The following is a 27,942-nucleotide window of genomic DNA, read 5'->3' as shown; positions in this document are numbered from 1 at the left end:
TTTTAAGATGTATTTTTATTTATTTCTCTCCCCCTTCCCTCCTCCCCCCCCCCCCCCCCCCCCCGGTCTGCTCTCTGTGTCCATTCACTGTGTGTTCTTCTGTGTCTCTTTTTGTTGTGTCATCTTGTTGCATCAGCTCTCCGTGTGTGTGGCACCAGTTCTGGGCAGGCTGCGCTTTTCTCATGTGGGGTGGCTCTCCTTGCAGGGTGCACTCCTTGGGTGGGGGGCTCCCCTATGGCATGGCACTCCTTGTGCACATCAGCACTGTGCATGGGCCAGCTCACCACACAGGTCAAGAGACCCTGGGTTTGAACCCTGGACCTCCCATATGATAGGCGGATGCTCTATCAGTTGAGTGAAATCTGCTTCCCTCATTTGTAGTCTTGATAAGCAAAGCACACCATTTGTTTCTAAAATCATTAATAGAGTCCCAGAAAACTGAAGTGACTTGCTCGGCCTGACTTAGCTTCTTTAGGTAGACTTGAGTTGTGGGTTCAGAAATGGGGATTCCAGATCCAAGGTTTGTTTTTCCCCCAGATGCCAGGAGGACAACATCCTGGCTTTGAAAATATCTGAATTCAAATTAATTGTGTCCAAAGATCAGGAGTTAACATTGTCAACCAAGACTTAAAAAAAGGAAAAAGGAAAGCCTGTGTTACTCCCTGGCTTTGGTGATGGTGTAATTGCTCATAAGTTTATGAGTAATGTTTAATCAGGAAGAAGACACTGACTAAATTATTAAGGACAGCTAGACATAGCAGAACAAATAGTTCGGTTGATGCTTAATTGATGCCCTGCTGCCTCTGCCAGAATCACGTTGATAACAATCCGCAGGAAATCCCTGGGGCCTGTTGTACCCTGGCTAAGCCTTTCCCCAGATGTCCCAGCAGGGAGCCAGTGACTCCCAGTTGCCACTCTGGGGACTCCCAGTTGCCACTCTGCCCTTTGAGCCGCTCCCCTGAGCCAGAATGTTGCAGAGAGGTACAGTGGAGGGCTAGGTGGACTGCCCCTTCTCTGCCCGGCTCTTTATTTTTATTTTCTTTTAAGATTTATTGTACTTATATATTTCTCCCCACCCCCCAACCCCATCGTTTGCGCTTGTTGTCTGCTCTGTGTCTTCTTTAGGAGGCACTGGGAACCGAACCCGGGACTTCCCATGTGGTAGGCGGGCACCCAGCCTCTTGAGCCACACCCGCTTCCCCCTGCCTGGCTCTTGGTTCCTGAGTTCTAGTCCCGGCGTTGGTCGTCATGGCCCGGTGTTGACTGAGGACCAGTTGGTCTGGCAGCTGTCTGGGTGAGGCGAGCAGCTCCTCCGGGGCTGGTAACCATCTGTCTTCCTTCTGTCCCCAGGCTCCACCTACAGTGTCCTGTCCATCATGCCTTCGGACTCGGAGAGCAGCAGCTCCCTCAGCAGTGTGGGTGAGTACCCCGCCGGGAGGTGGCCAGGCTGGTGGGGTCTGGGTGTGGGCTAGAGCCCCCGGCTCCTGGGCTGGATTCTGGCCCTCACTTGTCACATCCCTCAGGGCTATCCTCTCCCATCATTTCCATTCTCTTCCTCCCATTGGCACTTAGTCCTCTTTTTTTTTTTTTATCTTTTCTTTTTTAAAGATACATAGATCACACAAAATGTTAAATTAAAAAATGTAAGAGGTTCCCATATTACCCACCCCCCACTCCTCCCACATCAGAACCTCTCCCATCAGCATGGCACCTTTTCTGCACTTGGTGATTACATTTTGTAGCCCTGCTACACCGCATGGACTTCAGTTTACATTGCAGTTCACATACTCCCAGTCATCCCAGTGGTTATGGCAGGATATATAATGTCCCTGCCATATCATGGAGAAGGGCAGGACTCTGGTTCAGCTGTTAGAAAGGAGGGGGGTGCAGGGAGAGGCACGTGTGTTGCCATTACCCCACCCCCACCCCATCAGGATGTCGACCCACTCAGGGAGCCTGTTCCCCTCGGCAACCACTATCCGTGAGACTGTTTGCCTTTTGAGACTCCGCTGTAAGCAGAAACAGCCCCCTGGACAGCGTGTGACCTTGGGGCCAGGGACAGCCATCCATGCTGAACTGGATGTGTCTTTCTGATCCTGGGTTTCAGAGACCCCTAAGGCGAGGTCGGCCCTGCTCTCGCATCACTACCGACACACGGGCAGGAAGGCGGTGTCTCTTTTCTCGTCTTTCACCACCTCTGCAATCGGGTCCCTGGGTGACATCCTCTAGCACCCCCAGCGTGGGTTCTGTGGCTCCAGTCTGCTGGGTGCCGCCTCAGTGGTGAGTGCTGGAGTTGTGGAGCCAGAAGGGCTTGCAGAGGTCATGGTCCAATTATTTCCTTCCTCCCTATATCGACAGAGGCGGAAGTTGACATCCAGGGCAGGGAAGCCTCATGCCTGAGATTCCAGAATTAGCCACAGGCAGAGCGTTCATAGGTGAATCTGACCCCTATTTACTGAAGACCTCCCATGAGCCAGAGTAGGCTCTGGAGTTTGGTGGGGAATGGGAAGGACTGGTCCCTCATTGCACACATAGATCTTGGGGTGCATGGGGGAGATGGTTAATTAGTGATTACAGTAAGTGGGGCCATTGTGGTGAGGGGAAGAGAGGACAAACAGGGTGCTCTCATCCTGTTGAGCAGCCAGGGGCCTGTTCTCGGCCGTGGCATGCTCATTTTTGTTGTTCTGCCTGCTTTGGATGTCTTTAGACTCATCGAGCGAATGTGGGGTGGTTGGCATTTTGAACATGGGACTGACCCTTGAGGAAGGGCATGGGGGTGGGGCATCAGGGTCAACAGAGGGTAAGGTGGGGGCTTCTAGAAAATTGAACTGGGTAAACCCTCAATGCACCCCTCTTGCCTCACCTCTGCTCGGCTCCCTGTGGTTTTTTTTTTAACCTAATCAATTTTATTGATATATATTAATAAAGCATACAGTTTATCCAAAGTGTACCATCAGCAGTATTTAGTATAATCACATAGTTGTGCATTCATCACTTCGATCATCATTAGAGCATTTTCATTTTTTCAATAATAATAATAATAAACAAAAAACCCTGTGAATTTATGGTGCCTCATTTCTCCCTTGGGAACGAGTAACAATGATCTGACAAATTCATTCCCCTCGACATTTAAGGTTTTTTTTTTTTATTTTTTATATTTTTTTATTGACTTTGTAATAATATTACATTAAAAATATATATGTGAGGTCCCATTCAACCCCACCCCCTCACCCCCCTCTCCCCCCCCCAACAACACTCGTTCCCATCATCATGACACATCCATTGGATTTGGTAAGTACATCTTTGGGCACCTCTGCACCTCATAGTCAATGGTCCACATCATGGCCCATACTCTCCTCCACTCCATCCAGTGGGCCCTGTGAGGATTTACAATGTCCGGTGATTACCTCTGAGGCACCATCCAGGGCAGCTCCATGTCCCAAAGACACCTCCACCTCTCATCTCTTCCTGCCTTTCCCCACACCCATCGTCCACCATGTCCACTTTTCCCAATCCAATGCCACCTCTTCTATGTGGACATTGGATTGGTTGTGTCCATTGCACCTCTATGTCAAGAGGAGGCTCAGATTCCACCTGGATGCTGGATGCAATCCTCCCATTTTCGGTTGTAATCACTCTAGGCTCCATGGTGTGGTGATTGTCCTTCTTCAACTCCATCTTAGCTGAGTGTGGTAAGTCCAATAAATCAGATTGTAGGTGCTGGAGTCTGTTGAGGCTCAGGACCTGGTTATCACATTGTCGGTCCAGAGATTCAAATCCCCTAAATCTATCTTAAACCCTAACGTTAACTGCACCTCTAGCACATTAGCATGAAAGTCTTATGAAGGGAGATCCCATCTGAGTCCAGATTCCTCACACATAAACACCATTTCCAAAGAGGGGCCATCTGCCCTGGTAGTCAACCCCATCGGCCATGACCATAACTCCCATGGGTCTCTTTAGCCTTCATAGGAACCAATATCTGGGGGTTGTATCTGCTTTATCTGTCTCTCTGACTCTGCTCAGTTGTGCATGAGGGCAATCCTTCTGCCAGCCTCCAGACTCTTTTTTAGAGACATTTAAGGTTTAAAGTATTACCTTTCCTAGGAGCCTTTGAAATTTAAAAAAGGCTTCCAGACAGAGGAATTGCTTAACCCTTATTATTAACGGGGGAATTTGAGACATGAGTGGGAAGATGTTTTTTGTGTGGCTGGCCCTTTGCGTGCCCTGGGGGAGGCCCCGTGTGGGCAGTCCGCTGGCCGGTGTTATCCCGTGTGATGCTGGCTCCGCGCCTGGGGTGGAGGGGTCAGCGATGCCACCGGCCACAGGCAGGCAGGGTGCAACCCTCTGATGGACCCTCTGGAGCAGGGGCAGCTTCCCCGCCTGTGCCCAGGCCTTTAACGCAGAAAGCACTCGTCACCCCTTCCAGCCGGAACAAACGCTCCTAGGTTCCCAGGGAGCCACGTTTTGGTTTCCTCGCTCTTCTCTTTCCCGTCGCCCTTGTCCTCTGGGTGTATGCAGCAACATCTCTCCACAGGCTGCCTTAAAGGCGCTCTCGGCTGTATTGGCCAGGAGGCCCGTGGCTGCAACAGGGACACACGTACGGCCCTAAACCAGAGAGGCGCAGCCCCGAGGTCGGCCCGCTGCGGCACGTGGCCCTCTTGGCTCTGCCCTCTCCTTCGTGGGAGCGTCACGCTGATGGCAGGGTGTCTGCGGCAGCAGCTCCAGCATCCTGTTCAGAGCTGAAAGACGTGGCTATTCAAATTTAAATTGATTAAAATGAAATCACATCTCCCAGCCACATTTCCAGTGTTCAGTAGCCGCCTGTGGCTAGTGGCGACTGTCTTAGCACGGACATAGACTACCTTCCCCAGCACAGACGGTCCCTAGGAAGAAGACGGCTGTGTCCTCTTGGGTCTCCTTCCCCAGAAGGCCCGTTGCACAGATGTGCCTCTCTTCCCACTGTGCCCAAGCCGGTGGCTCACAAAGTGTGGCCCCTGGACCGTGCAGGCGCTCGTGAGAAAACCAGCTCTTCAGCTTCACCCCACACCTGCTGGGTTGGAAACTCAGGGTGGGGCCTGGCCGGGGCTGCTCTCGGAGCCCTCCACGTGATGCCGAGGCTGGCTCTGGCCTCACTCAGCCCTGGCAAGGTCCCAGATGCTGTCGGTGGGCTTGGGGCAGGATGGGTGATGGGCTCCAGCACCTCCTGGAGAATTCCTCCTGGCTCAGCCCACCTCGGTGAGAGGAGACAGCTCTTCCCTTGCCAGCCTTTGGGAGCTCGCCACCGCCCTTGGCAGGAGGGCACTGAGCGTTTAGATGGAGCCTGCTTGTTTCCATGTGCTTGGTCTCTGTGAAAATAAAGGCGGGGCAAGGTTTCTAAAATAAGACCACCTCTACTTTCCCACTTTCATCTCTCTCAAAAGAACATTTGGGAAAAGTCTGGCAGGTTATACTCGGCATAGGAGAGTATTGGTAGGGGGAGCCTGGGGTGTAGCGTTTCCCCCCCATAACTCACACCTGGTAAGTCCACCTGCTTGGCGTTAGGTCGTCAGGTACTCTCTCCTGTTTCGCTTCTCCACGTGGACTCCACTACTGACTCCTCACACCTTTGCTAACAGCCTGGGAGGTTGCAGTGTCTCCCTGCTGAGGTCTTTTCAGACATTCTTCCGCTCAGCACGTGGCTTCCCCCATGCCATCTGGCCCATTATTGTAGCCTGGCTCCAACCCTGCCGTGTGGGTAGCTGGTGCAGTCTGCCCAGGGAATGCACGCTCGTTTTGGGCAATTGGTATTTCTTTCTCCCTATTCATCCTGACCTAATTTTCTGAGCTGCCTTTCATTTCTCTTCTTCGATGACCGGGGAGCTTTTAAGGAGAAGAGACATTCTTGGGCAGCATTTGTAAAGCACGCCTTAAATTCCATGCAAATGGAAGTAACAGGAGAGATGTTTTATTAAACAGAGATCTCCTGGCTGGTTGGCAAGAGAAGGAGCTGCAGGATTTCCCTCGTGTCCCTGTGGAGATTCCTTGAAAGTGTGGCTTCTGGTTGGTAGGGGAAGGTAGCGATAATTCGTCAGGGGGCAGGGGTTGCTCTCTGGCTCTCTGTGCCCTCTCACCCTTCCTTCCCCCTTCTGGAAAGCCTGCTTTCTCTTCATTCCTTAGCATGGTCCCTACTCTTCGCATCCAGCCAGGGAGGCAGAGAGATAAGTGGCTATTCTGCCCTGTGTAAAACAGAAGGAAATAGCCCAGGGGGTGGAGTCGTTAGTTCTGAATCAGAGACCTTTGTGGAGGAGGTGGCACTTGAGTTGGGCCTTTCAGGGATGGTGCTCTAGACGAGGGAGTGATGGGGAAGCAATAGGCCATTGCTGCGGAAGCAGACCCTGAAGCAAGGATTCTAGAACAAGTACTGTGTCTGGAAGGAGTGCTGGGAGCTAGGCACAGCTGCAGCTGCTGTGTTGGAATTGTAACCTCCTTTCGCCTTGGCTCCTGTCTTTCTGAGTCCCGGGAGGGAGCTGAGCTAGAGTTGTGTACTGGCAAAGGAGGAAGCCTTCTTCCATTTCTGTAGTTGCGGGGTCGGAGGATAGCCCTGCATTTCATCCCTGGGGTTTCCTTCAGGTGTGGCTACTGGACAGCCAGTAAAACAAGGGAAAGCAAAGCCCACGCTGGCTGTTAAATGCACCCTGGCTGCAGACGCGGTTCCAAAATTTAGCGGGCATCAGAAGCCAGACTCCCTGGAGGGCTTGCCAGCCCCCCCGCCCCGCCCCCGCCGCCAGGCTCTGTCCCAGGGTTTCTGCTTTCTGCTTCAGTAGGTCCGAGGGAGGTCCTGGAAGTTCTCCGAGCGGAGCTGACCTTGCTGCAGGAATCGGGCCTAGGCCTCGGGTGGCGCTGGCTCTCCCGGCTGCAGGTGAGGGTGGGTTGGCTCGGCTCCATGGTGCCTCTGATGGCCAGTTGTGGGGCTGTTCTGCTTCTCCCTGATAGCCAGTGTCTGGTGGAGGTCCAGAAGCTTCCCCTGCACCAGCCTGAGCGCCTGTGCCAGTGTTCTCCCCGGTTCCTGGCACCACAGGCCCACAGGGTTCTGAAGCAAAGTTGGGACCTGCCCAGCTGTCAATAAGACCAAGGAGGCTGGAGAGTGGTGACCAGGGGACCAAGGACAGAGAGCCCGAGTCTGGGCCTTGGCATCGGTGGGGAGCTGCATCGCAGGGTGGCCAGAGGAGAGGTCCAGTGACGGGCACAGGGCCTCTGCTCCTCCGCCCCTGGTCCACAGTCCAGGGCCTGTGCCGGCTCCCAGCACCCCTTTTCAGGCCTCTGCAGCCCAAGCCCCTACCTTCTGAATCCTGTCCTGGACATTCCAAGGAAAAGTAAAATCTGCCTTCTTGAGTGGGTTCCTGACTTAGGAAGAGGAAGGGTTTAAATGAGGGACAGGTGACAGTTTTACATTTGAATCCAAAAGAAGAGCTGCACCAGGATCGTGCAAAGGAGCTGTGGGAAAGGCATTGGAGGTTTTTGTTGATGGTTGGCTTGGTGTTCGTTTTTATTTTGCTGTGCTTTTTCTTTTTAATGGTTACTGTAACTGCATTCATTGGCAGAGGGAGGGTGACAAGCCTCAGCTCTTCACCAGTCACCCCACTCCTGGGATGATGGCTTCAGTCCAGGGCACCACGCTGTCTTACTTTTAATTTAAAAAAAAAATCAGGTTTATTGAGGTATCATTGAATACAGTAAAATTTACCCTTTTAAAAAATAAATTTCAGTGAGTTTTGACAGATGCACAGTCGTGTAACCACCGACATAATTAAGATACAGAACTCTCCTATCAACTGAAAACTTCCCTCCTGCAGCTTTGTAGTCAGCGCTTCCCTCCACCCAGTTCCTTTAGTTTCCCATCCCTATAGTTGTTGCCTTTTCCAGAATGTCATAATGGTATTACATAGTACACAGCTGTTGGAGTCTGGCTTCTTGCACTTACCATGATGCATTTGAGTTTCACCCATACTGCTGTGCATACTAGTAATTCATTCCTTTTTTATTGCTGAGTAGAAGTCCATTGTATGGATATAGCACAGTTGTTTGTCCATACACTCTATCTCCAGAGGCAGACTAGTTTTGTTTGTTTGTTTGTTTGTTTTTGATGTATTGGGGTCTGGGATTGAACCCAAGACCTCCTGTGTGGGAAGCCGGCACTCAACTACTGAGCCATGTTGGCTCCTCTGAGTTGGTTTTCGTTTTGTCGTTTGTTTGCTTTGCTTGTTGTTTGTTTGTGCGTGTCCCCCCCCCCCCCGTTGTTGTTTGTGCTCGCTGTCTGTTCTCTGTGTCCATCCGCTGTGTGTTCTTCCATGTCTGTTTTTCTTCTCCTCTTTCTCTTTCGGAGGTACCAGGATCCAATCCTGGGACCTCCCGTGTGGGAGAGAGGCATTCAGTTGCTTGCGCCACCTCATCTTCCTGGTCTGCTGTGTCTCGGTCTTTCCTCTGAGTCTCCCTTTTTTTGTTGTTATGTCATCTTGCAGCGCCAGCTCTCCACAGTGTGGGCTGTCAGCTCTCCGTGTCCATGGCGTGGGCCAGCTCGTCTTCACCAGGAGGCCCTGGGAATCGAATCCAGGACCTCCCATATGGTAGACAAGAGCCCAGTCGCTTGAGCCACATCTGTTTCCCTTGTTTTTTGTTCCCCCTCCCCACCAGGAGGCACTGGGAACTGAACCCTAGACTTCCCATGTGGGAGGTGGGGTGCTCAACTGCTCAAGCCACATTTGCTCCCCCCAGGCTGGGTTTTTGTTGTTGTTATTGTTGTTTTTAAAGATTTATTTATTTATCCCCCTTCCCCTCTTCCTGCCCTGCTGTTTTTGCTGTCTGTGTTGTCTTCTCATTTTCTCTCCTAGGATTCACTGAGATTCAATCCTGGAGACCTCTGATGGGGAGAGAGGTTTCCTGTCAATTGTGCCACCTCAGTTCCTGGTTTCTGCTGCATTTCACCTTGACTCTCTTCTTGTCTCTCTTTTGATGCGTCATCATCTTGCTGCGTGACTCACTTGCCGGGCACTGGCTCACCACGCAGGCACTCGTGCGGGTATTTGTGTGGGCACTGGCTAACCACACAGGCACTTGTGTGGGCACGGCTTGCTATGCAGGCACACTTTCTCATCTTCTTTTTCACCAGGAGGCCCCAGGGATCGAACCCAGGTCCTCCCATGTGGTAGGTGGAAGCTGTATCAGTTGAGCCACATCCGCTTCCCACCCAGGCTGGTTTTGGTGAGAACATAAGTTTTCATTTCTCTCACGTAAATTACCCAGAAGTGGGATGGCTGTTTGCTGTAGTAAGTGCGTTTTTAACTTTATGAGCTCTTGCTAAACTGCTTTCAAAAGTGGTTGTGTCATCTTGTTTTCTCACCAACAATGAGCTTATAAAGTTAAACATGCAATTTTACTGCGTTTCCCACTTTTGCCGGCATTTCGTGTTGTCACTTCTTTATTTTACCCATTTTGATAAGAGTGCCTGGTATAGGATCATGATCATTGTCTTCAAAAGGACAATAGGTCTGCTCTGTAGACGAGGCATTGTGATGTACCCTGTGACCCTCGGGTAGAACTAGGGTGGGTCAGTACAGAGAATCGTTTTATGGGGAGTGTTATGGATTGAACTGTGTCCCCCAAAGAGACTCATTTGAGTCTTACCCAGATCTTGTGAATGTAAACTTATTTGTAAGTAAGATCTTTGAAGATGTTATTTAAGATGAGGCCAAACGGGATCAGAGCGGGTCGTAATCCACAGACAGGAAACAGGCGGAGAGAAGACAGCTGTGTGACGAAGGTGGTGATTTGAGTTTTACCACAAGCCAGAGAGCATCATGCAGTACAGCCACCACCAGAGCCCTGCGGAGCTCAGAGGACGCCTGGCCCTGCGGCACCTTGATCTCAGACTTGTAACCTTTAGAAACGTGAACTTTCTGTTGTTTAAGCCATGCGGTTTGTGGGAAGTGCTTACGAAAGCCCTAGAAAACTAAGACAGGGAGAGAGAGAATGGACTTTGCTGTGATAGTAAGCCCCTCATTCTGGAGGTCGGTCTTTTTTTTTTTTTAAACATAAATTTCTTTTTTAGTTAGAGAAGTTGTAGGTTTTACAGAAAAATCATGCAGAAAAGAGGGTTCCTGTAGACACCTCCCCCCACCATTATTAACACTTTGCATTAGCGTTTTCCATGGGTCTCAGTGGCCACATGGGGGATGATGCAAAGACTGTGCCCATTTCAAAATGTCTTTGAACTCTGAAATGGAAGTAAAAAGCCAAAAGCTTTTTTTTTTTTTAATTTGAACGGGAATGGAGAAGGTTTTCAGCAACACTTGCTGTTATTTTGGAACTTCCTGGCTTGCCTCATTCTGGGATTCTTCTCGAAGTTTCCTCGTGCCCCTCATCTGCCCTCTCTCTCCCCATTATTGTGAAAGGACAGGAGGAAGCGCCGTGGGCTGAGTCGAGAGGGCCGCTTGCTGGGTGAAGCCTCCAGGACCGACGACGCTGGGTGGGCAGTTGGTGGAGCCCTTGGCCCCGAGCCTGCGCGGGGCCCGCCGTTTTCCCGGCTGTGAAATGGTTCCTCAAGGGGTGACCGTAGCACGCCCTGGCGTGGGTGTTGGGGGTGATGCGCCCACGCTGCGTGCCTTCAGCTCACGCGGTCCCTCCGGCCGTAAGCTGCAGCCGCGTTCTTCGGGGTCCGCACCCCCACCGGGGGTCCGCGCAGCCCAGAGCACACCGCCTCGCCCCCGTGCCCTGGGAGGGCGTCGCGGTCCCGCCTTCGCCCTGGCTTCCTTCCTGTCGCTCCTTTGTACAGCGGGGATCACACGCTCAGCTCCCCGGGCAGGCTGCGGGCAGCTGGTCCTTTTCAGTTGTGAGGCTGGAGGGTTTATGTTTCCTGGTTTTTGACCTTGCGTCCCTGAGGCGCCTTCAGGGAGTCTGTGAGGTCAAAACTGTTTTCACGATGACGCTGGGACGGGTTTGCTCTTCCCGCTGTCCTCCTCCCACGAAGGTGGAGTGGCGTGTTCACAGGTTACAGCGCGCTGTGTGATGGTGCGGCCCTGGCAGAATCCAGCCGTCCCTTAGGAAAGAACTCAATGAAAATGGAATATGTCACGCCTTACTACATTTTTTGTTTTGTTATGGAAAATGTATTTCATTTTTCCTAACAATATTAATACTTTTTTGTTACTTTAAAATTAATAAACTTAAAAGTTTTTTTTTCTTAGTTTTAATTTCTAATCTCGTGTATACGGATAGATTGAACCCTTATGAACCAAGGTTCTTTGAGTCCTCCGTGATTTTTAGGAGTGTGAAGAGGTCCTAGGGTCAAAAAGTTTGCAAACTTTTAGATTAATCTTGGGCTCTGGGGTCAGACAGAGAGGGCTTCTAATCCCAACTCTGCCATGGCTCTGTACCCTGGTAAGGTTTTGTTTCCTTATCTATACAATGGAGATAACAGCAGCCTCTACTTCATGGGGATTAAATGGCATAATGTGTGAAAAGCACTTCAGAAACGGCTGGGCATGAAATGTTATTGATGACTGAGGAGCATGTGCCCTGAATCCAGGGTGCCTCAGCTTACCTCCCAGTGCCCCCACTGGCTCTGTCTACCTAACCTTGTAGTGCCTCAGTTTTCTCACCTGCGAAATGGGAATGATGACAATAGCACCTACCTGTTGTGAAGATCCAATTAATGCCAGGGACATAGTAAGCACTCAGTAGAAGTCATCTCTCTGGGCTGTTCTGGGGGGCTAGCCATGACTGGACGTGGAAGCTCCCTTTTGCTGGGTGCTCGTTGAGAGTCTTTCCAGCCCATTGTCTTGGGTTTGTCGATCCTCCATTGATGATCCGCCCCCACCACTGCCCCGAATTGGTTAGAGGGTGAATAGTAAGCACCTCTAGCAGGGGGCTCAGACGTGTCCAAAGAAAGCCCTGTTTGTCCAAAAGTCAAGCAAGTTGCTGCAAACCAGAAGACTTGGCGGGGGCACTGGCCCTGGCTCATGCCCACCACAGTGATTTCATTTGCTAGAAGGGGAGGCAGCTCTGCAGCCCTCTCAGAGCTGTAACTAGCCTGTTACATCTCCTGGGGACAGGGGTATGGAGCCAGGGTCTTTGAGGGGAGAAGCGAGGGCGGGCTTCTCAAGCTGTAGAGTAGAACCACGTTGGAGAAGGGCCGTGCTTACGAAAAATGCTGATTCTGGACCCCACTTTGAGAGAGGTCTGTGCTGGACAGCAGGAATCCTGGTGGTTAGGGTGTGTCGGGGGGTTAAAATAACAGACCTTTCAGGACGCACGGGATCCAGTTTTGAAAAGCACTGAGCTGGAAGCTTGAGGCCCCCGTCTCGTACCTAGCTGACCCAACCCCAGCGTTGAACTCGCTCCCTCCCGGGAGCTCCTGAAAGTGGACAACCCATCAACCGAGGATTTTTTGACCTCCAAGTGATTAGGCAGGCGAGGGGGAAGGGGACGTGTGATTCAGGACGGCACAGAGAGTTGGAAGATGCAGTGATTGCCCTTTGCCCGCTCTGCAGCTCTACCAGGGAGACAAATGTTGTCTCTCCTGGGGTGAGTCAGCCCTGGATCACAGCCATACAACGGGATGGCTGATATCAGGAGAACGTGCTTTACAGAGCTGAGAATAACCCGCTGTGCTGTCCCACTTCTCTAGGACATTTGCGCAAGGCGCTTTCTTCCTGGATGGATGGATTGCTTTCCTCCTAGAACCAGAGTTGTAGCTTGTGAGATGTGCTGGTGTTGGCTGCTGTTCCTTAGTAAGAGCATGAGGTGTGGGGCTCCCTTCAGGACATTTTTGGTCCTGGGGGCAGCTTATCAGGACCTGCTCTGGGCTGGAGAGCTGGAGGCCCCAGGGCTTACCTGCCTCGCCCACTTACCTGGACTATGGGCCGCTCTCCCTGGCTGCCTCCTCCCAGCCTGCATACCTGTGGCCAGTTGGACAGGTCCAGCAGCCAGCTGGAAGGATTGGAAAAGGGAGCTTGTGTAGGGCGTGGTGTCCAGCACTGGTGGGGGAGGAAGCTGCCCCAGTCTGCGGGGGCTTTGCGGGGCCCTGGGCGCCTTTGTCTTCGGGCTGGGTCCGAGGCCTGTGCAGTTTCTCCTGCCGGGCTAAATCCGTGGGCAGGGGTGGATGACAGCTGGTGTTTCCAGACCAGGTAAGGATCCAGGACGGGGGCAAGCCAGCATCCCCCTGGAAGGCTCAAAGCCAGGTTGGGGGTTGAGGGGCGTTGTCAGGGTCCTGAGCCAAGGCCCTGGTCCTATAAGAGTGTAGGAGCGGATGTGGGTGGGTGTGTGGGTGGTGGAGCCCGTCTGCCTGGGCTCGAGGCTCAGCGTTCGCGTCTGTGAAGGGGACCTGGAGTGCCCGCCCTGCCGGGTTGGCTGAGCAGGAGCAGGAGCTCAGAACCCTGCCCAGCACTTGGGGAGCACAGTCTAAATACGAGTTGCCCTTATCGCTGCCCTCCCCCAGGCACCACCGGGAAGGCGCCATCCCCACCGCTCCTCGCCGACCGGCAAGCCAACGAGAAGGTGGAAAACCTCTCTATTCAGCTGCGCCTCATGACCCGAGAGAGGAACGAGCTGCGGAAGCGCCTGGCTTTTGCCTCCCACGGGACCACCTGTGACAAAAGGTAGTTGCGACCGGTCTCCTCTTCAGGCCCAATGCGCGAGGGTTGCCGTCCTGACGCAGGCGCCGTTGTCCCCGAGTGCTTAGCCAGCTCCCAGGGTCTGGCTGTGCTCCTGGCGTCCCCGGGCCCCACCTCACATCTGGAGAGGCACCCAGAGGTGCTGCCTGCGGGCCCAGGGGGTGCAGGCTTCCTCCAAATCCAAGCCGACACTCAGGAATCCAGGGGAGGGCATGGATCCAGCTGTCTGTCCGTCTGTCCTGCCACGTTTGGAGAGACCCCTTATGGGGGTGCATTTGTGTGAGAGGTGTGCTTGTGTGTGCACACGTGCGTCCATCTGCCCTGTCATGCACGCGGAGAGGCCCCTGATGACTGTGCTTATTGTGTCCATCTGTCCGTCCTGTCATGCACATGGAAAGGCCCCGATGGCTGTGCTTATTGTGTCCATCTGTCCGTCCTGTCATGTACATGGAAAGGCCCCGATGGCTGTGCTTATTGTGTCCGTCTGTCCGTCCTGTCATGCACGTGGAGAGGCCCTGATGGCTGTGCTTATTGTGTCTGTCTGTCCGTCCTGTCATGCACATGGAGAAGCCCCAATGGCTGTGCTTACTGTGTCCATCTGTCTGTCCTGTCTTACACGTGGAGAGGCCCCGATGGCTGTGCTTACTGTATCCATCTGTCCGTCCTGTCATACGCGTGGAGAGACCCCGATGACCGTGCTTATTGTGTCCATACGTCCGTCCTGTCATACGTGTGGAGAGGCCCCGATGGCTGTGCTTACTGTGTCCATCTGTCTGTCCTGTCTTACACGTGGAGAGGCCCCATGGCTGTGCTTACCGTGTCCATCTGTCCGTCCTGTCATACGCGTGGAGAGGCCCCGATGGCTGTGGATGTGTGTGTGGTGACAGGAGTGCTGGGGCACAGCCCTCAGCCCCTGCCTGTCCCTCGTGGTGCTCGCTTGGTGGCCCTGCTGTCTGTTGGATGGCCTTGGGCTCCCCACTCCGCTCTCTGGTTCCGCCTTCCCGCCCCGAGAGAGTGCGGCCCCTGTGTATCCCTCAGGGGCTGCGTGAAGCCCCTGCCCTCGTAGGCACAGTCGGCCATTGCAGCCCACCCTTGGTGGGTCCGTCTGTCTGTGTGTCTGTGTGTGCTGCTGCCTCCCAGAAGACCCCGGCTGGCCTCACGTCGAGTGGCTCGCTGTGTGACTTGTGAGCACGTTTATCGTCCCGTTGCCATGCGTGGTGTTAGGAAGGGTGTATTCCACCTGGTTTCTTGTTTGGAAGAAAATCCTCATCCCCCTCTTTCTTTGGGACCAGAGGTAGATCGAGGGAAGGGTGGCCACAGAGCAGGGCAGAGGAAGTGTCCTTATTCACCTGCATGATCCAGGAGGGCTTCGTGGAGGAGGAGGGGAAGGAGCATGGGTCCAGAGTGGCTGGCAGGAGTCTTGAGGACAGAGGGAGTGATTTAACTGCTTTCCTTTAGGACCATCACAGGTCTGTGCCTCCTCCCAAGGGAGGTTCCTCTGGGATGATGTCAGGGCTACAAAGCCTGGTTCTTGAAACTGTTTTTTATGAGAATATGCCCCTATGTCAGATGTCACAAAGGCAGGATGAGTGAAGTTAAGGATGCTCTAGAGCAGGAGCAGGCAAACTATGGCCTGCAGGACAAATCAGGCCCACTGCCTGGGCTTTTTAAAGAGTTTTATTGGAAGACAGCCACACTCATTTGTTGGTGTAATGTCTCTGGCTGCTTTCATGCTGCGAAGGCAGAGCTGAGTAGCTGCAGCAGAGACTGTATGGCTCACAAAGCCTAAAATATTTAACTTCTGGACCTTTACAGGAAAAGTTAGTTGACTTTCTAGAGCAGGGGTTTTCAAACCTGAGCGTGCATCACAATCACCGAGGGTTTGTTGATGACTCATGGGCTTCTGGTCTAGTCATCCTCTTCCCACCCCCTCCCTCAGAGCCGCTGATCCTTAGGTCCAGGGCTGAGCCTGATACTTCACATCTCTAAGGAGTCCCCAGGAGGTCCGGGTGCTGACGCCCTGGGAAGCACACTTTGAGCACCTCTGCACCTGGCCATAGTTCTCAACTTTGGCTGCATGTTGGAATCACCTGGGGAGCTTTAAAAAACTCTTGACCCCTGGGTCCAGCCTCAGATATGCCGATGCCATTGGCCTGGGCATTGGTATTTTAATGAGTATCCGAGATTGAAACACACCGGTTAAAAGGAGGAAACTTCACCCCATCGTGGGAATGCAAGGGTCCCCTCCCAGGTTTCCAGATGGACCCGTTGTGCATACTGGCTGGTTGCATGGTCCCCTGTGAGCTCCTAGGGGACGAGGCGCCACCTTCTCAGACACATGCAGGGAGCTCAGACAACCGAGCCTCCCTCCATCCTAGGAATTCTGATTTTGTTGATCTGGGGGAGGCTGAGACCTCTGGGTCTCTCAAGCCCCCAGGGGATGCTGGTACATAGGAGACCAGTATTTGGGGACCACTGGACTGGGGTAATCCAGGAGAGCTTCATGTAGGAGTCCACATGCCTCCTGGCTGAGAGACCTTCATTGTCAGTGCAAATCTCAGGATTTTTGCACTCTGTTCATGGGGCTGTTTGGTCTGGGCCAGGCCCTACCACAGGCTGAATCCCGACTACGAGAGGCTGAAGATCCAGTGTGTGCGGGCCATGTCGGACCTGCAGAGCCTCCAGAACCAGCACACCAACGCCTTGAAGAGGTGCGAGGAGGTGGCCAAGGAGACCGACTTCTACCAGTGAGTGGACCTGCCCGGCCGGGGCTCCCGCCGGTCTCTGGATGTGGAGCTGGGGTTCTGGTCCTGGTCCTCTTCTCCCACTTAGCAAGCATCCTGCCTTCAGCGAGTGGATGTGTGCCCTTGGACCTGCCTTAGACAGTGAGCCAGGCAGACCCCGTCCAGTCGCTGCCCGGGCTTTGCCGCAGCATGTGGCTGCAGGACGGGCAGATGGGCACGTGGCACGGACTTCTTTGGCTCTGGCGCCCCTTTGAGGGTATTTGCCCTCCCCCTCCTGATGTTTGCCCGGACCTCAGAACTGGGGGGTGCTGGGTCCGTACCAGCCAAGGGCTTATCTCCTTTCCTTGGTCTTTGTACATTTGCCATTTCTGATGTCGGGTTTTCAACAAGTGGTTTGGGTCTTCCTGGAATGTGGCTGGTACTGGGCTTGGGTCTGCCTCCAAGTGCTGCTGGCCTGGCCGTGCTGGCTCCCATTGGGCGTTTTGGGAGTGTTGGGACCTGGAGGGGCGAGGCCTCGGGATGGGGTAGGAAGCCGGCTGGGGCTCACTGCGTGGGCTTTTCAGCACACTCCACAGCCGGCTCCTGAGCGACCAGACGCAGCTGAAGGACGACGTGGACATGCTGAGGAGGGAGAATGGGCAGCTGCTGCGCGAGCGGAACCTGCTGCAGCAGTCGTGGGAGGACATGAAGCGGCTCCATGAAGAGGACCAGAAGGAGATCGGCGACCTCCGGGCCCAGCAGCAGCAGGTAGCACCGGGCCGGGTGGTGGGGGGCAGAGCAGGGCTGGCTCCCTCCCTCCTTCTCCCCAGTGCCCCCTGGGGTGTGTGCCTCCTGTGAGGTCCTGGGATATCCATGAGCAAACCACCCACGCTCTCCTGGAGGCTGCCATCCAGCGGGGGGAGAGGAGTATGAATCTCATAACCACACACACCGGGTGTTGCAGGGGCTGCTGAGCAGGAGGTGTATGGTGTGATGTGGTCTAACACGGGCTTGGCTTAATCTGGGGGTTCGGGTTTCTGTATCTTATTTCCTTTGTATGGATCAGGTGAGATTATGGATGGAAAGAAGCTTGGAAATTTTAATACTGTGCAGATATGAGGTGGAGCAGTTGTTGTCATTATTGTGGCTGGGTGTGGCCTCTGCTCTGGGGCTCTCTCCAGTCCCAGCCAGTTCCCTCCCTCGGTTCAGCTCTTGATTCACTCCGATGGACCGGCATGAGCAGCAGGCCCGTCAGAACATGGGCTTGCCGTGAGTGGCATTGGGCGGGGTCTTCCTCTCCTAGCACAGTCTGCAGCTGCCCAGGTATCTGGACAGGGCCCATGACGTGCTGTGGGTCTGTAGATGCTGTGGATGTTTGGGGTCGGAAGGCGTTCCCCGGGCGAGGCAGAGGCTCTGAGCACCGCAACCCAGGACGTGGTGCAGCAGAGCGCCCCGTCCCCACCCGAGGGCATTTGTGGACCCTCGAGAGTTAAAGCAGGGCTGTTGGGTTTTGCTTATAAACTAATGGGTAACAGTCAGAACTCATCCAATAATTTAGTATGACATTGTATTCTTTGCTTTCTTTTCATGTGAACATATTTTACATTTTAAATTTTGAAGCTATTATAAACTTATAGAGTATTTGCAGGTATGGGTCAAAGAACCTTTTTTGCCCCTGCCTCATTCAAGAGTAGGATCCCCTCCACAGGTTCTACCGCGTGTTGCCTGCAGACAGGGATATTCTCCCGTGTGACAGCAACACAACCACCAGCCCCAGGAAGCTAGCATGATACATCAGTACCACCCAATCATCAGACCCTGTGCATGTTTCGCCAGTTGTCTCAGTCCTGTCTTTTTGGGGAAAAGGGTCAAGTTCAGATTGTCTGTAGCATAAAATGTACGTCTTCTGTCTCTTTAGTCTCCTTCAATTGGGAATGGTGCCTCAGGCTTCCCTTGACCTTTGTCACCTTGACTATTGAAGCTTACAGACCAATTATTATTTTTTAAACTTTTAATTTTGAAATACTTTCAAATATACAAGAGAGTTACAGAAATAAAATAAAGGCCATATAGAGAATTTCAAAATAACCCTATGCCCCAATATCCAGGTGCACCAATTTTAACATTTTATCATTCTCCTTCTATCTATGCAGCAACTTACCCGTCCATCTTATAATCATCTATCAGTCCATTTTCTAACATTTGTTTATTGTTTATATACATCATGCTGCTTGAACACTTAATAGTGCCATGCACATTTCCTAAGAACAAGAATATTCATTTATGTAATCACCTTAAGTGCAGTTTTCAAGTTCAAGAAGTTTAACATTGATATAAAGCTTACAGTCTATATTCTAATATTTTCATATGTCCCAAAAATTTGCTTTTGAGCCTTTTCTCCTCTTGTGTAAGATCACGTATTGCATTTAATTGTCTTTGTCTCTTCAGTTGCTCTTTTTTTGTGTGTGTGTGAATATATGCACACACACACATATAGCAGATGTTTCCATCTCAACCACTCAGTGGGATTACTCGCATTTTCCCTGTTGTGGTGCCCTTACCACCTGCCATTCCTGTCTTCCCAAACAGAAACCCTGTGCCTGTTATGTGTTAATTCCCCATGCCCCTTGTCCCCTCCTTCCCCACCCCTGACTACCCGTATTGTAACTTCCATCTCTGTGAGACTGCGGTTCACTGATTTTTTTTTGTAGTTACCATGGAGCTTAAGTGTAAACATCCTATAAATAGTTTTAAGTCTATAACTTTCTTTTTTTGTTGTTTAGATTTATTTTTTTATTTATTTCTCTCCCTCCACCCCCCCAAGTGGTCTGCTCTCTGTGTCCGCTTCTATCCTTATCAGCAACACTGGGAATCTGTGTCTCTTTGTTGCGTCATCTTGTTGTTTCAGCTTTCTGTGTGTGCAGCGCCATTCTTGGACAGGCTGCACTTTCTTTCGCGCTGGGCAGCTCTCCTTATGGAGTGCACTCCTTGCACGTGGGGCTCCCCTACTCGGGGGACACCCCTGCATGGCACGGCACTCCTTGCGCACATCAGCACTGCGCATGGGCCAGCTCCACACGGGTCAAGGAGGCCCAGGGTTTGAACCACGGACCTCCCATGTGGTAGGCAGATGCCCTATCCATTGGGCCAAGTCCACTATCCTTAACTGTCTTGTTTGTGTAGAGACCAACTTAACTTCAATGGTATGTACCAACTATTTCATGTAGTTCTTGTAAATTACAGGTTTATATACTTTGTTTATAAAAAATCACTGATTTCTCATGACATTTTATGCATCTGACTTTTAGATTCTGTAGGAAGTGAGAAGTGGAGTTACAAACCAAAAACACAAGGGTGCTAGTATTTATACATACCCCAGCTGTTACCCTAGCTGGAGATGCTTTTCATGTGGCTTCCATTTATTGTCTAGTGTCCTTTCCTTTCTACCTGCAAAACTCTTTTAGTCTCTCTTGTAGGGCTGGTCTAGTGGTAGACAAACTCCCTCAGCTTTTGTTTATTTGGAAATGTTTTAATTTGGTTGATAATTGTTTGCATTCAGCACTTTAAATATGTTACCTCACTGCCTTCTTGCCTCCATGGTTTTCCATGAGAAATAGGCACTTAATCTTACTGAGGCTTCTTTATGAGACACATTTCTTCAGGGCTTTTAGAATTCTCTCTTAATCTTCGGTATTGCACTGTTTGATTAAAAGGTACTGTACTGTGGGTCTATTTGGGTTTATCCTATTTTGGGTTCCTTGAGCGTCTTGGATATCTTTTGTTATATTGCTGTTATGTTATTCATGTCTTTTGTTAAATTTGGGAAGTTTTCAGCTATCATTTCTTTGAATTTTCTCTTTGCTCCTTTCTTTCCTTCTCCTGGGACTCCCACAGTGCTTGATGGTGTCTCACAGGTTCCCTCTGGCTCTGTTCACTTTTCTTCATTCTTTTGTCTTTCCTCAGACTGGATGATTTCAACTGTCTTATCTTCAAGTTTACCTGATTCTCCCTAGCCCCTATCTGTTGTTGAACCAAACCTTAAAGGAATTTAAATTTTTCTGTTACTCTTGTCTTCAGCTCTGTTTCATTCCTTTTCATAATTTTTTTTTTTTAAGATATGGGGGCTGGGGATTGAACCCAGGACCCTGTATATGGGAAGTGGGTGCCCACTCACTGAGCCATATCGGCTTCCCTGGGTTGACTTTTCTGTTTGTTTTGCTTGTTTTTTTTTTTAGGAGACACCTGAACCAAACCTGGGTGTGAGGTGGGTGCTTAACCGCTGGAGCCACGTCCACTCCCTTCATATTTTCCATCTCTATTGCTATTCTGCGTTCATCTGTCATTTCCCTGATTTCCTTTAGTTTGTTGTCCATGTTTTCCTTTAGCTCTTTCAACATATTTAGAGTTTTTTTTTTTTTTTTTTGAGTCTTTGTTATGTCCCAAGTCTGGCCCCTCCTCATGGGTAATTTCAAATGCTTTAATCATCTCCTTTGCCTGGCCCATCACTTCCTTTTCTTTGTATGTTTTGTAATCTTACATTAAAAGCTGGATGTTTCGATTTTTTAAATGATTTTTTTAATGTGTTATCGCTGGAATTTAGAGTCTGAGGTGTTTGTTCCTTAAGCTAGTAAACAGCTAGCCTAAGAGCTAAAAAAGGAGAAAGAATGTACTGTTTCCAGTCTTTGCAAATTGACCTGTGCTCTCCTTCAGAGCCCTTTCTGCAGGTTAGGTCTTCCCTGGGCTTGCTCTGTGGCCCTGGGAATTCCCGTTTACACACATAGGAATGTCCCTCTTTCCTAGGAGGCAGTTTCCTCACAGCACAGCCCTCTGTGTCCTCCAGCCAGCAGTCCCTTGCCCCAGGCAGCATGGCTTGACAGCCTGCCGCCCCCCAGCTGCCTTCTGCCTTTTGCAGGGGAGCTGGGCAAGCTGCCCTCCGTGGCAGGGCACGCTCTGGGGCAGCGAGTCCCTCAGGCCACCGCCAGGCAGGCTGGGCCGGACGTGCATGCTGCCAGGATATGCACGAGGGTTCTTTTGCTCCCTCTGCATTCAGGGTCAGGGACCCACCCTGGGAGCGCTGCTGACCCCGTGCCCAGCTGTGAGGGGTGGGCGAGGGGCCGGCCAGGGTGCCACGAGAGCCAACACTTTGTAGGTAGCTTTTTTTCTTGATTCGGTTCTCATCCTGGTACTGTTGTCTAACTGTTTTCTTGAGCTTTGTTTGAGAAAGACGTTTCTGCCAGTTCTTGTAGGTTATTCAGAGTTTGTGTCGGGGTGGAGCCCTGGCATGCCTCACCCCATCCTCTTGACCTGGGCGTGAGGCCAGTTATTTTGTAGGGTGGCTCTCAATGTAGAGTTCTCTGATCCTCATGGTTAGAAACGGTTAGTGTATTTTTGGTAGGAGTGTCACAGAAGGGATCCTGCGTTCTTCTCTTGTATCCTGTCGGTGGGAAATGCTGCCCTCTGATCCGCTCCTCATACTGTTCACTAGAATCACTTGACTGTGGTGATGTCTCCAAGCTTCTCCACTGTAAAGTTCCTCTTCGTGATTCAGAAGTGTTTTTAGGGCTGTCCATTGAAACTGCAGATATCCCATTTGTCATCAGATTTTCAATTACCTGTCCTCCATCCCTCCATCTGTGTATCCATTTACCTATCCATCTCTGGTTTCCTGTTTTAGTCACAATCTGTTGAGGCCAGTGGGAACCCCCCCCTTTGGCCTTGCACTTATGTCTTTTTTTTTTTTTTTTGACATTTTCTATCATTGTTTGAGCACTTCCTTGCTCTCTGGTACAAGATGCTCCAGGCTTGTTTTATACATCTCCTGCCCTAACCCTGGAAATTAGCCATTTCTCCAAGGAGGCTTCATTCCTTTTAGTGGAGAACGGTACTTAGGGGCAAGATCTGAATGCCAGCTATGCTCATAGGTATTGGGGTGTCACTGCTCCTACGCCTTCTCAGTGGATAGAAGTAGGGAATATCTGTATATACATACATGTGTATGCACACACATTTGCATCTTGATTGATTATCACCATGAGTTTACACTGACACCACGGGGTTGGCCTGGTTTCTCCCATTCCCCCTTTTTTTTTTTTTTACCCCGGTCCTCACACGATGAGAAACCTGGTGCCTGTTATTCTTTGAGCTGTTAACTTTGATCAGTGCCCGCCTCTGTAACCTGTCTCCAGCCCCTCTGTCCCCTTCCCCATGCCAGGCCCGTCTTGCCCTTCTTGGGCCCTCCTGCTCCGGGCCTCACCTCCATGGGGACCCCTCCCCATCCCACTCAGGCCCTGAGCCCCCTCAGGGCGCCTCCCCTCCAGGGTGCCTGCCTTGCTCTGCCACACCTAATCGCTTTCAGGTCCAATTCTTGAGAAAGGGGGGGTGGGGGCTTTTTTCTTTTTTTATGCTATGGTTATTTTTTCCAATTGCAAAATTAATAAACATTTTGTACTGAATAATGAAAGAATCAGATGATACAGGAATGTCAAAAATTAAAAGTAGAATTCTTCCCATATTCTCACTACACAGAAATAACTGCCATTTGTGTCCTTAGCCTACTACCAGTGGAAGGTTTGAGACTTTATCTGCACACAAACACAACCCCTTCTCTCTCCATTTATTTTACAGAAATGGCATCAAACGATACAATTTCTGGCCAGAATTTTTTTTTCTTTGCTTAATAGGTCATGTACTTCTTTCTATTTTGGTACAAGGCTACCTCATTGTTTTTAACTTCTGTAGAGTATTGCATTCCATGGAAGTACTTAAATGATTCAGCCAGTCTCCTATTGACTAAACCTAGGGCTATTTTCAGTATTTTCCCATTATACACTATATTCTATTTAAAAATTTGCTTCCGTGGTTTATTTTGTTTGGCTGATAACTCCTGAGGTCCTGTGTGGCATACCGGGGCAGGCTGGGTGGGGGGCCCTGGGAGGGCCTTGCTGTGAGGTGCCCCTGCATCTCTCCCATGAGCCCCCTGCTGGGGGATATGGCCGGCCGGGGTCAGGCCTGAGTCTGGGGTGGGGGCTGGTACTTAACTGTAGGCCTTGGCTTGTTCTTGGCAAGAGGAAGGGCTCCCAGGAAAGGGAGTTAGGTGCAGGCCAGGACAGCAGCCGGAGGCCCCAGGCCCCGTGGGGAGCGCCATGGACCACGTGGTCCCCATGCCCCCTCCATGGCTGACCCAACACATGACCCCATAGCGGCTTCCGCGGCACCCTCGCCTTCCTTTCCCCTGTCCTGGTAAAAGTCCCAGGCGGGAGGGACGATGCTCCTGGAGCATTGCTGCAAGGATGAGAGGAGGCAGGTGCCGCTGACAGGAAGTGCCGCCTTGAGGCCAGCGCCCGTGCGCCTGCCCTGCCTGTGCGCCGAGCTTCCCGGAGCAGCCGTGTAGGACTGTGGGCCTCACCTGTCGGAAGCTCTGGCCGATCCGGGCCGGCCTGCCCCCGTGCTCCCGGTGTGAGCGGGAGCTGCCTGGCAGTCGGTCACGGAGCCCCAGCCGAGGCCTCGTGCCTCTCTCTACTGCGAGGGGCGACTCCTGGTCTGAGGGGTGGGCGGCCCTCCCTGACTTCACCCTTTGCCTCTCCTTTTTTCCTGGCCATTGCCTGCTCTGACCTTGGCTCAGATCATTTTTTTTTTTTTCCCTCTCAATTTTTATTCTAGTTCCGTGTATACAACCTAAAAAATCCTCTTTTAGCCACCTTCAAATATATATTTCAGGGCTGTTAATTATGTTCACAGCATTGTGCTACCAGCACCACTGTCCATTACCAAAACTTTACCATCAATCCAAACAGAACTTCAGGGCAATCTAAGCATTCACTCCTCATTTTCTTACCCTACCCCGTCCCCTCATAACTTACATCTAGAGTCTGTCTCTGTGAGTTTGCTTACCTTAATTATCAGATAACCTTTTGCCTTGGAGTCTAATTTAGATTTTATTCTTCTTTGGGGGATTCATCATTTCGAGAGAGTTTGCAGCTCTGCCTTTCGAGCCTTGCTGGGAAGTGGCAGAGTGGGCTTTTGGCTGAATTCATCTCATGGTTGCTGAGGAGATTAAAGGAGGCCTGCATGCAGAGCACAGCACCAGGGGCCTGGCATGTCTGAAGCGCTCGGTGATGTTTGCTGTTATTGTCCTGGGCCTTTCAGATCTGGATGTGGAGAAATTGGAACCCTTATACATTGCTAGTGGGAACATTAGATGGCAGTTTGGCATGTCCTCAAAAAGTTAGCATGGGGTGGCGGACTTGGCCCAGTGGTTAGGGCGTCCGTCTGCCACATGGGAGGTCCGCGGTTCAAACCCTGGGCCTCCTTGACCCGTGTGGAGCTGGCCAATGTGCAGTGCTGATGCGTGCAAGGAGTGCCCTGCCACGCAGGGGTGTCCCCCACGTAGGGGAGCCCCACGCGCAAGGAGTGCGCCCCTTAAGGAGAGCCGCCCAGCGCGAAAGAAAGTGCAGCCTGCCCAGGAATGGCGCCGCACACATGGAGAGCTGACACAACAAGATGACGCAACAAAAAGAAACACAGATTCCTGTGCTGCTGACAATAACAGAAGCAGACAAAGAACATGCAGCAAATAGACACAGAGAACAGACAACCAGGGTGGGGGGGAAGGGAAGATAAATAAATAAATAAAATAAATATTTTTTTAAAAAAAGTTAGCACGGGTGTTATTGGTGACGCAGCGACCCACTCCTAGGTATAAAGCCAAGGTAACCGAGAACTTGTCCACACAAAACTGTGAACAAACGTTCATGGCAGCGTCGGTCACTGTAGCCGCAGGGTGGAAACAACGTAAACATCCACTGACGGATGGATGAGCAGAATATGGTCTACCCGTACAGCAGCGTACTATTCAGCCAGAAACAGGAATGACGTTTTGGTGCACGCTGCAATGTGCATGAGCCTGAAAACCATTATTTTGAATGAAAGCCGCCAGACACAGAAGGTCACATATTGCACGATTCCTTTCCATGAAATGTCCAGAAGAGGTAAATCCGTCGAGACTCAGCACAGATGAGCGGTTTCTGGGAGCTGAGGGGAGGAGGACCAGAGAGCCCCTGCTTCATGGGTACAGGATTTATTTTCGAGGTGATGGAAATGTTCTGGAATTGTGTGGCGGTGGTGATTGCACAACCTCATAAAGATACTAAACACCAACTGAAGTTTTACTTTAAAAGGGTGAATTAGATCTCAGAAAGACTCCATCACACACAAAAAATCTGCCCTCATGAAGCATAAAACTTTGCCTCCAAATCTGACTCTTTCTTCCGGAGGTACACGGCTTTGACAGGCAGCCAGACTGAGAGTTGCATCTCCATTCTCTTCGCCTCCTTCCCTGTCCTGTCCCCCTCCTCCCAAATAAAGTGGGGGTATTTTCTGTCGGTCCCTTTGCCCATCCCCTGGTTTCTTTTTCCTGAAGGCTTGTCCCGCAGGGCAGGACTAAATGCCCGTGCTCCAGGCTCCGCAGGTCCTTCATGGCACTGGCTGTCACCGGGCAAGTGCCGCCGCCTTGGCGGCTGGGGGAGGAGTGGCCTGGCCACCACGGGGACTCTCCAGCTGCCGGGGCTGCCCGTGCCCCCCTCCGCCCGGGCGGCAGGCCCCAGGTTTGTGCCCCTTGGGGCCTGGGGGGTAAAGGTCAGTCTCCAGGGACAAGGCGGTTTTGTGGCTCGCTTCCTCCCACGCCTTGTCAACGTGAAGAGGCCCTTGCTGGGTTAAAGGTGCTGTTTGACTTGTGTGTTTACTCGAGGGATTTGTGGGGCCCTCCTGCCCTCGGTACGGTTTATCTCACAGGAAGTGAGGCTGCCCTGGTGGGCGGGGCTTCGTGGGCCTGGGTCCGGGCCCCGTTCCCTCTTGGGCAGACGGGCGCTTTGCCCTCTGAGTGTGTGGAGGGGACAGGGAGGGCCCCGGCCCAGATGTGGCATCCCCGGGCTGCGGCATTTTGGGTTCTTCTTGGCTGTCTTGGGGGTGCCCCAGTGACCAGGGCAGGGGCTGCCGAGCCTGGGCTGGGGAAGCAGGTACAGGATGTGTGCCTGTCTGTTTTCTTTACTGAAATCATACATCTTCTTTGGTCAAACAGGCCATGAACGAAATAACCAGCACCCTCTTCAACAGCCGTGCAGTTACCAACCCCTACTGCAGCCCCAGGTTCCCTCCTGAAAGGGGACTCCTCCGGCACCCCTGACATCTAATTTCATAGATACTTTTCTGTGTCATACCTAACATATGCACAGCGTTCATTTTCATTTCCTGCAACCTGCCTTTTCTCCTAACCCAACAATATACCGTGGGTTTCCTTGTAGTTTTCTTTCAGTTCGGAACTCCCAGCCAAGTGTTCCGTGGCTTCGTTGTCAGGGATGGCCTAACCCTGTTCTCCGTGTGTTAAGCACCTTGGTTGTTTGCACTTTCGTCCTGTTACAAATAGTCTTTCCCGGGACATGCTTACGTCTGCCCTCATTCTTTTTTCCGCATTTTCTTAGGTTCGACTCTTAGAGATAAAATTGCTGGGTTCAAGGCAAAGCACATTTTCTCTTTTTATAGGCTCTGCCAGTTTATTTGAGAAACTCATAAGGCCCCTGGAGCCTTCTCTCTTCTCTTTCTTGCCCTGGCCCCTGTCTTTAAAATACAGTATTTTTCTTCTGTAGTTCCTGAAAGTTGACTTTCTTTTCCCAGGAACCACAGGCTAATGCCCTGTCATGGGCCCAGAGGGAGGGGCAAAGGGGTTTCTTGGTCCCTGAAGGACACGTCTGGGGAGAAGCGCAGATAATGAGCGTTTTGACCCGCCTTGAGTGCAGCCCCAGGTGCGTTCTCTTCTTGCTCTGCTTGCCTTCTGCAGCCGCTCCTGCCGCGGCTGTCGTGCCGCGGATAGAGCGGAACGCGGGGCTTGGTTCTTCCCTCCCGCCACTCCCACCCCGTCCTCCCAGGCAGACTGTCAGGAGCTCAGGCCTGGGGAGTCATCTCTGGAGACTGCTGCCTGCCTGGGACGAGAAGGACGGTAGGATCCCAGGCTGGGTGTAAATGCTCTCCCTCGGACCTCCACCGCCCTTGGGCTGGCAGGCTGAATGTTTGGCTGCAGTTGCGTGTGCGTTTATGTACGTCTCACCATTGACTGCGACTCAGTGTGTGGGAAACTAGCTCCTAAGAACACAGTCTTCTAACGGTGTAAAGGGAAAAGTCTGGACTACTAGGATAGCTTTTCAAATTTCCTGGTCTGCGCTGAGGCGGTGGTTCCCCCCGATTTCTCCAGAGGCTGTCGATGGTAATGCGCAGAGGCTGCCCCCGCGCACCTGCCTGTGGCAAGAGGTTGCAGAGCGTGTGGGCACGTGAGCACCTCTTCGGCTACTGTCCTGTGGAGAAAGGATTGTTCTGTAGGATTCCAGGGGTAGAAGAACAGGCTTTGAAGTTAGAGGAGGTGGATTTCAGCTCAGAGTAAGCCAGGCGTTCTTGTGCAGTCTGCCTGTGCGTGAGCGTGGTTATAACACTGGTGGAAGTGGCCCCTCGGGGTCCCCTGTGACCCTGAGATTCTGTCATCTCCTTATCCCTGGGCTTGTCCCTGCGTGCCCTTGCTCACTGCG

At 51.8% G+C, this 27,942-nt stretch overlaps 1 protein-coding gene across 5 annotated transcripts in view; it reads left to right on the top strand.

Annotated features, from left to right (window-relative positions):
• The window catches only part of LOC101433468 (disks large homolog 5), a 136,590-nt gene that overhangs the window by 64,075 nt on the left and 44,573 nt on the right, over positions 1–27,942 (top strand). For 4 of the 5 annotated variants that reach the window (XM_058299298.2, XM_058299302.2, XM_058299300.2 and 1 more), the window contains exons 2-5: positions 1,351–1,419; positions 13,475–13,634; positions 16,253–16,396; positions 16,957–17,140. In XM_058299298.2, coding sequence (XP_058155281.1) covers positions 1,351–1,419; positions 13,475–13,634; positions 16,253–16,396; positions 16,957–17,140 — 557 coding nt within the window. Of the gene's footprint in view, positions 1–1,350; positions 1,420–13,068; positions 13,164–13,474; positions 13,635–16,252; positions 16,397–16,956; positions 17,141–27,942 lie in introns of those variants that run through there. The other variant, XM_058299301.2, reaches the window with a different exon arrangement.

Source organism: Dasypus novemcinctus, chromosome 6, assembly GCF_030445035.2.
Source record: "Dasypus novemcinctus isolate mDasNov1 chromosome 6, mDasNov1.1.hap2, whole genome shotgun sequence".
NCBI classification, from domain to species: Eukaryota; Metazoa; Chordata; class Mammalia; order Cingulata; family Dasypodidae; genus Dasypus; species Dasypus novemcinctus.
The sequence above is the reverse complement of the archived record's forward strand: the minus strand, read 5'-3'. Positions and strand labels throughout refer to the sequence as shown.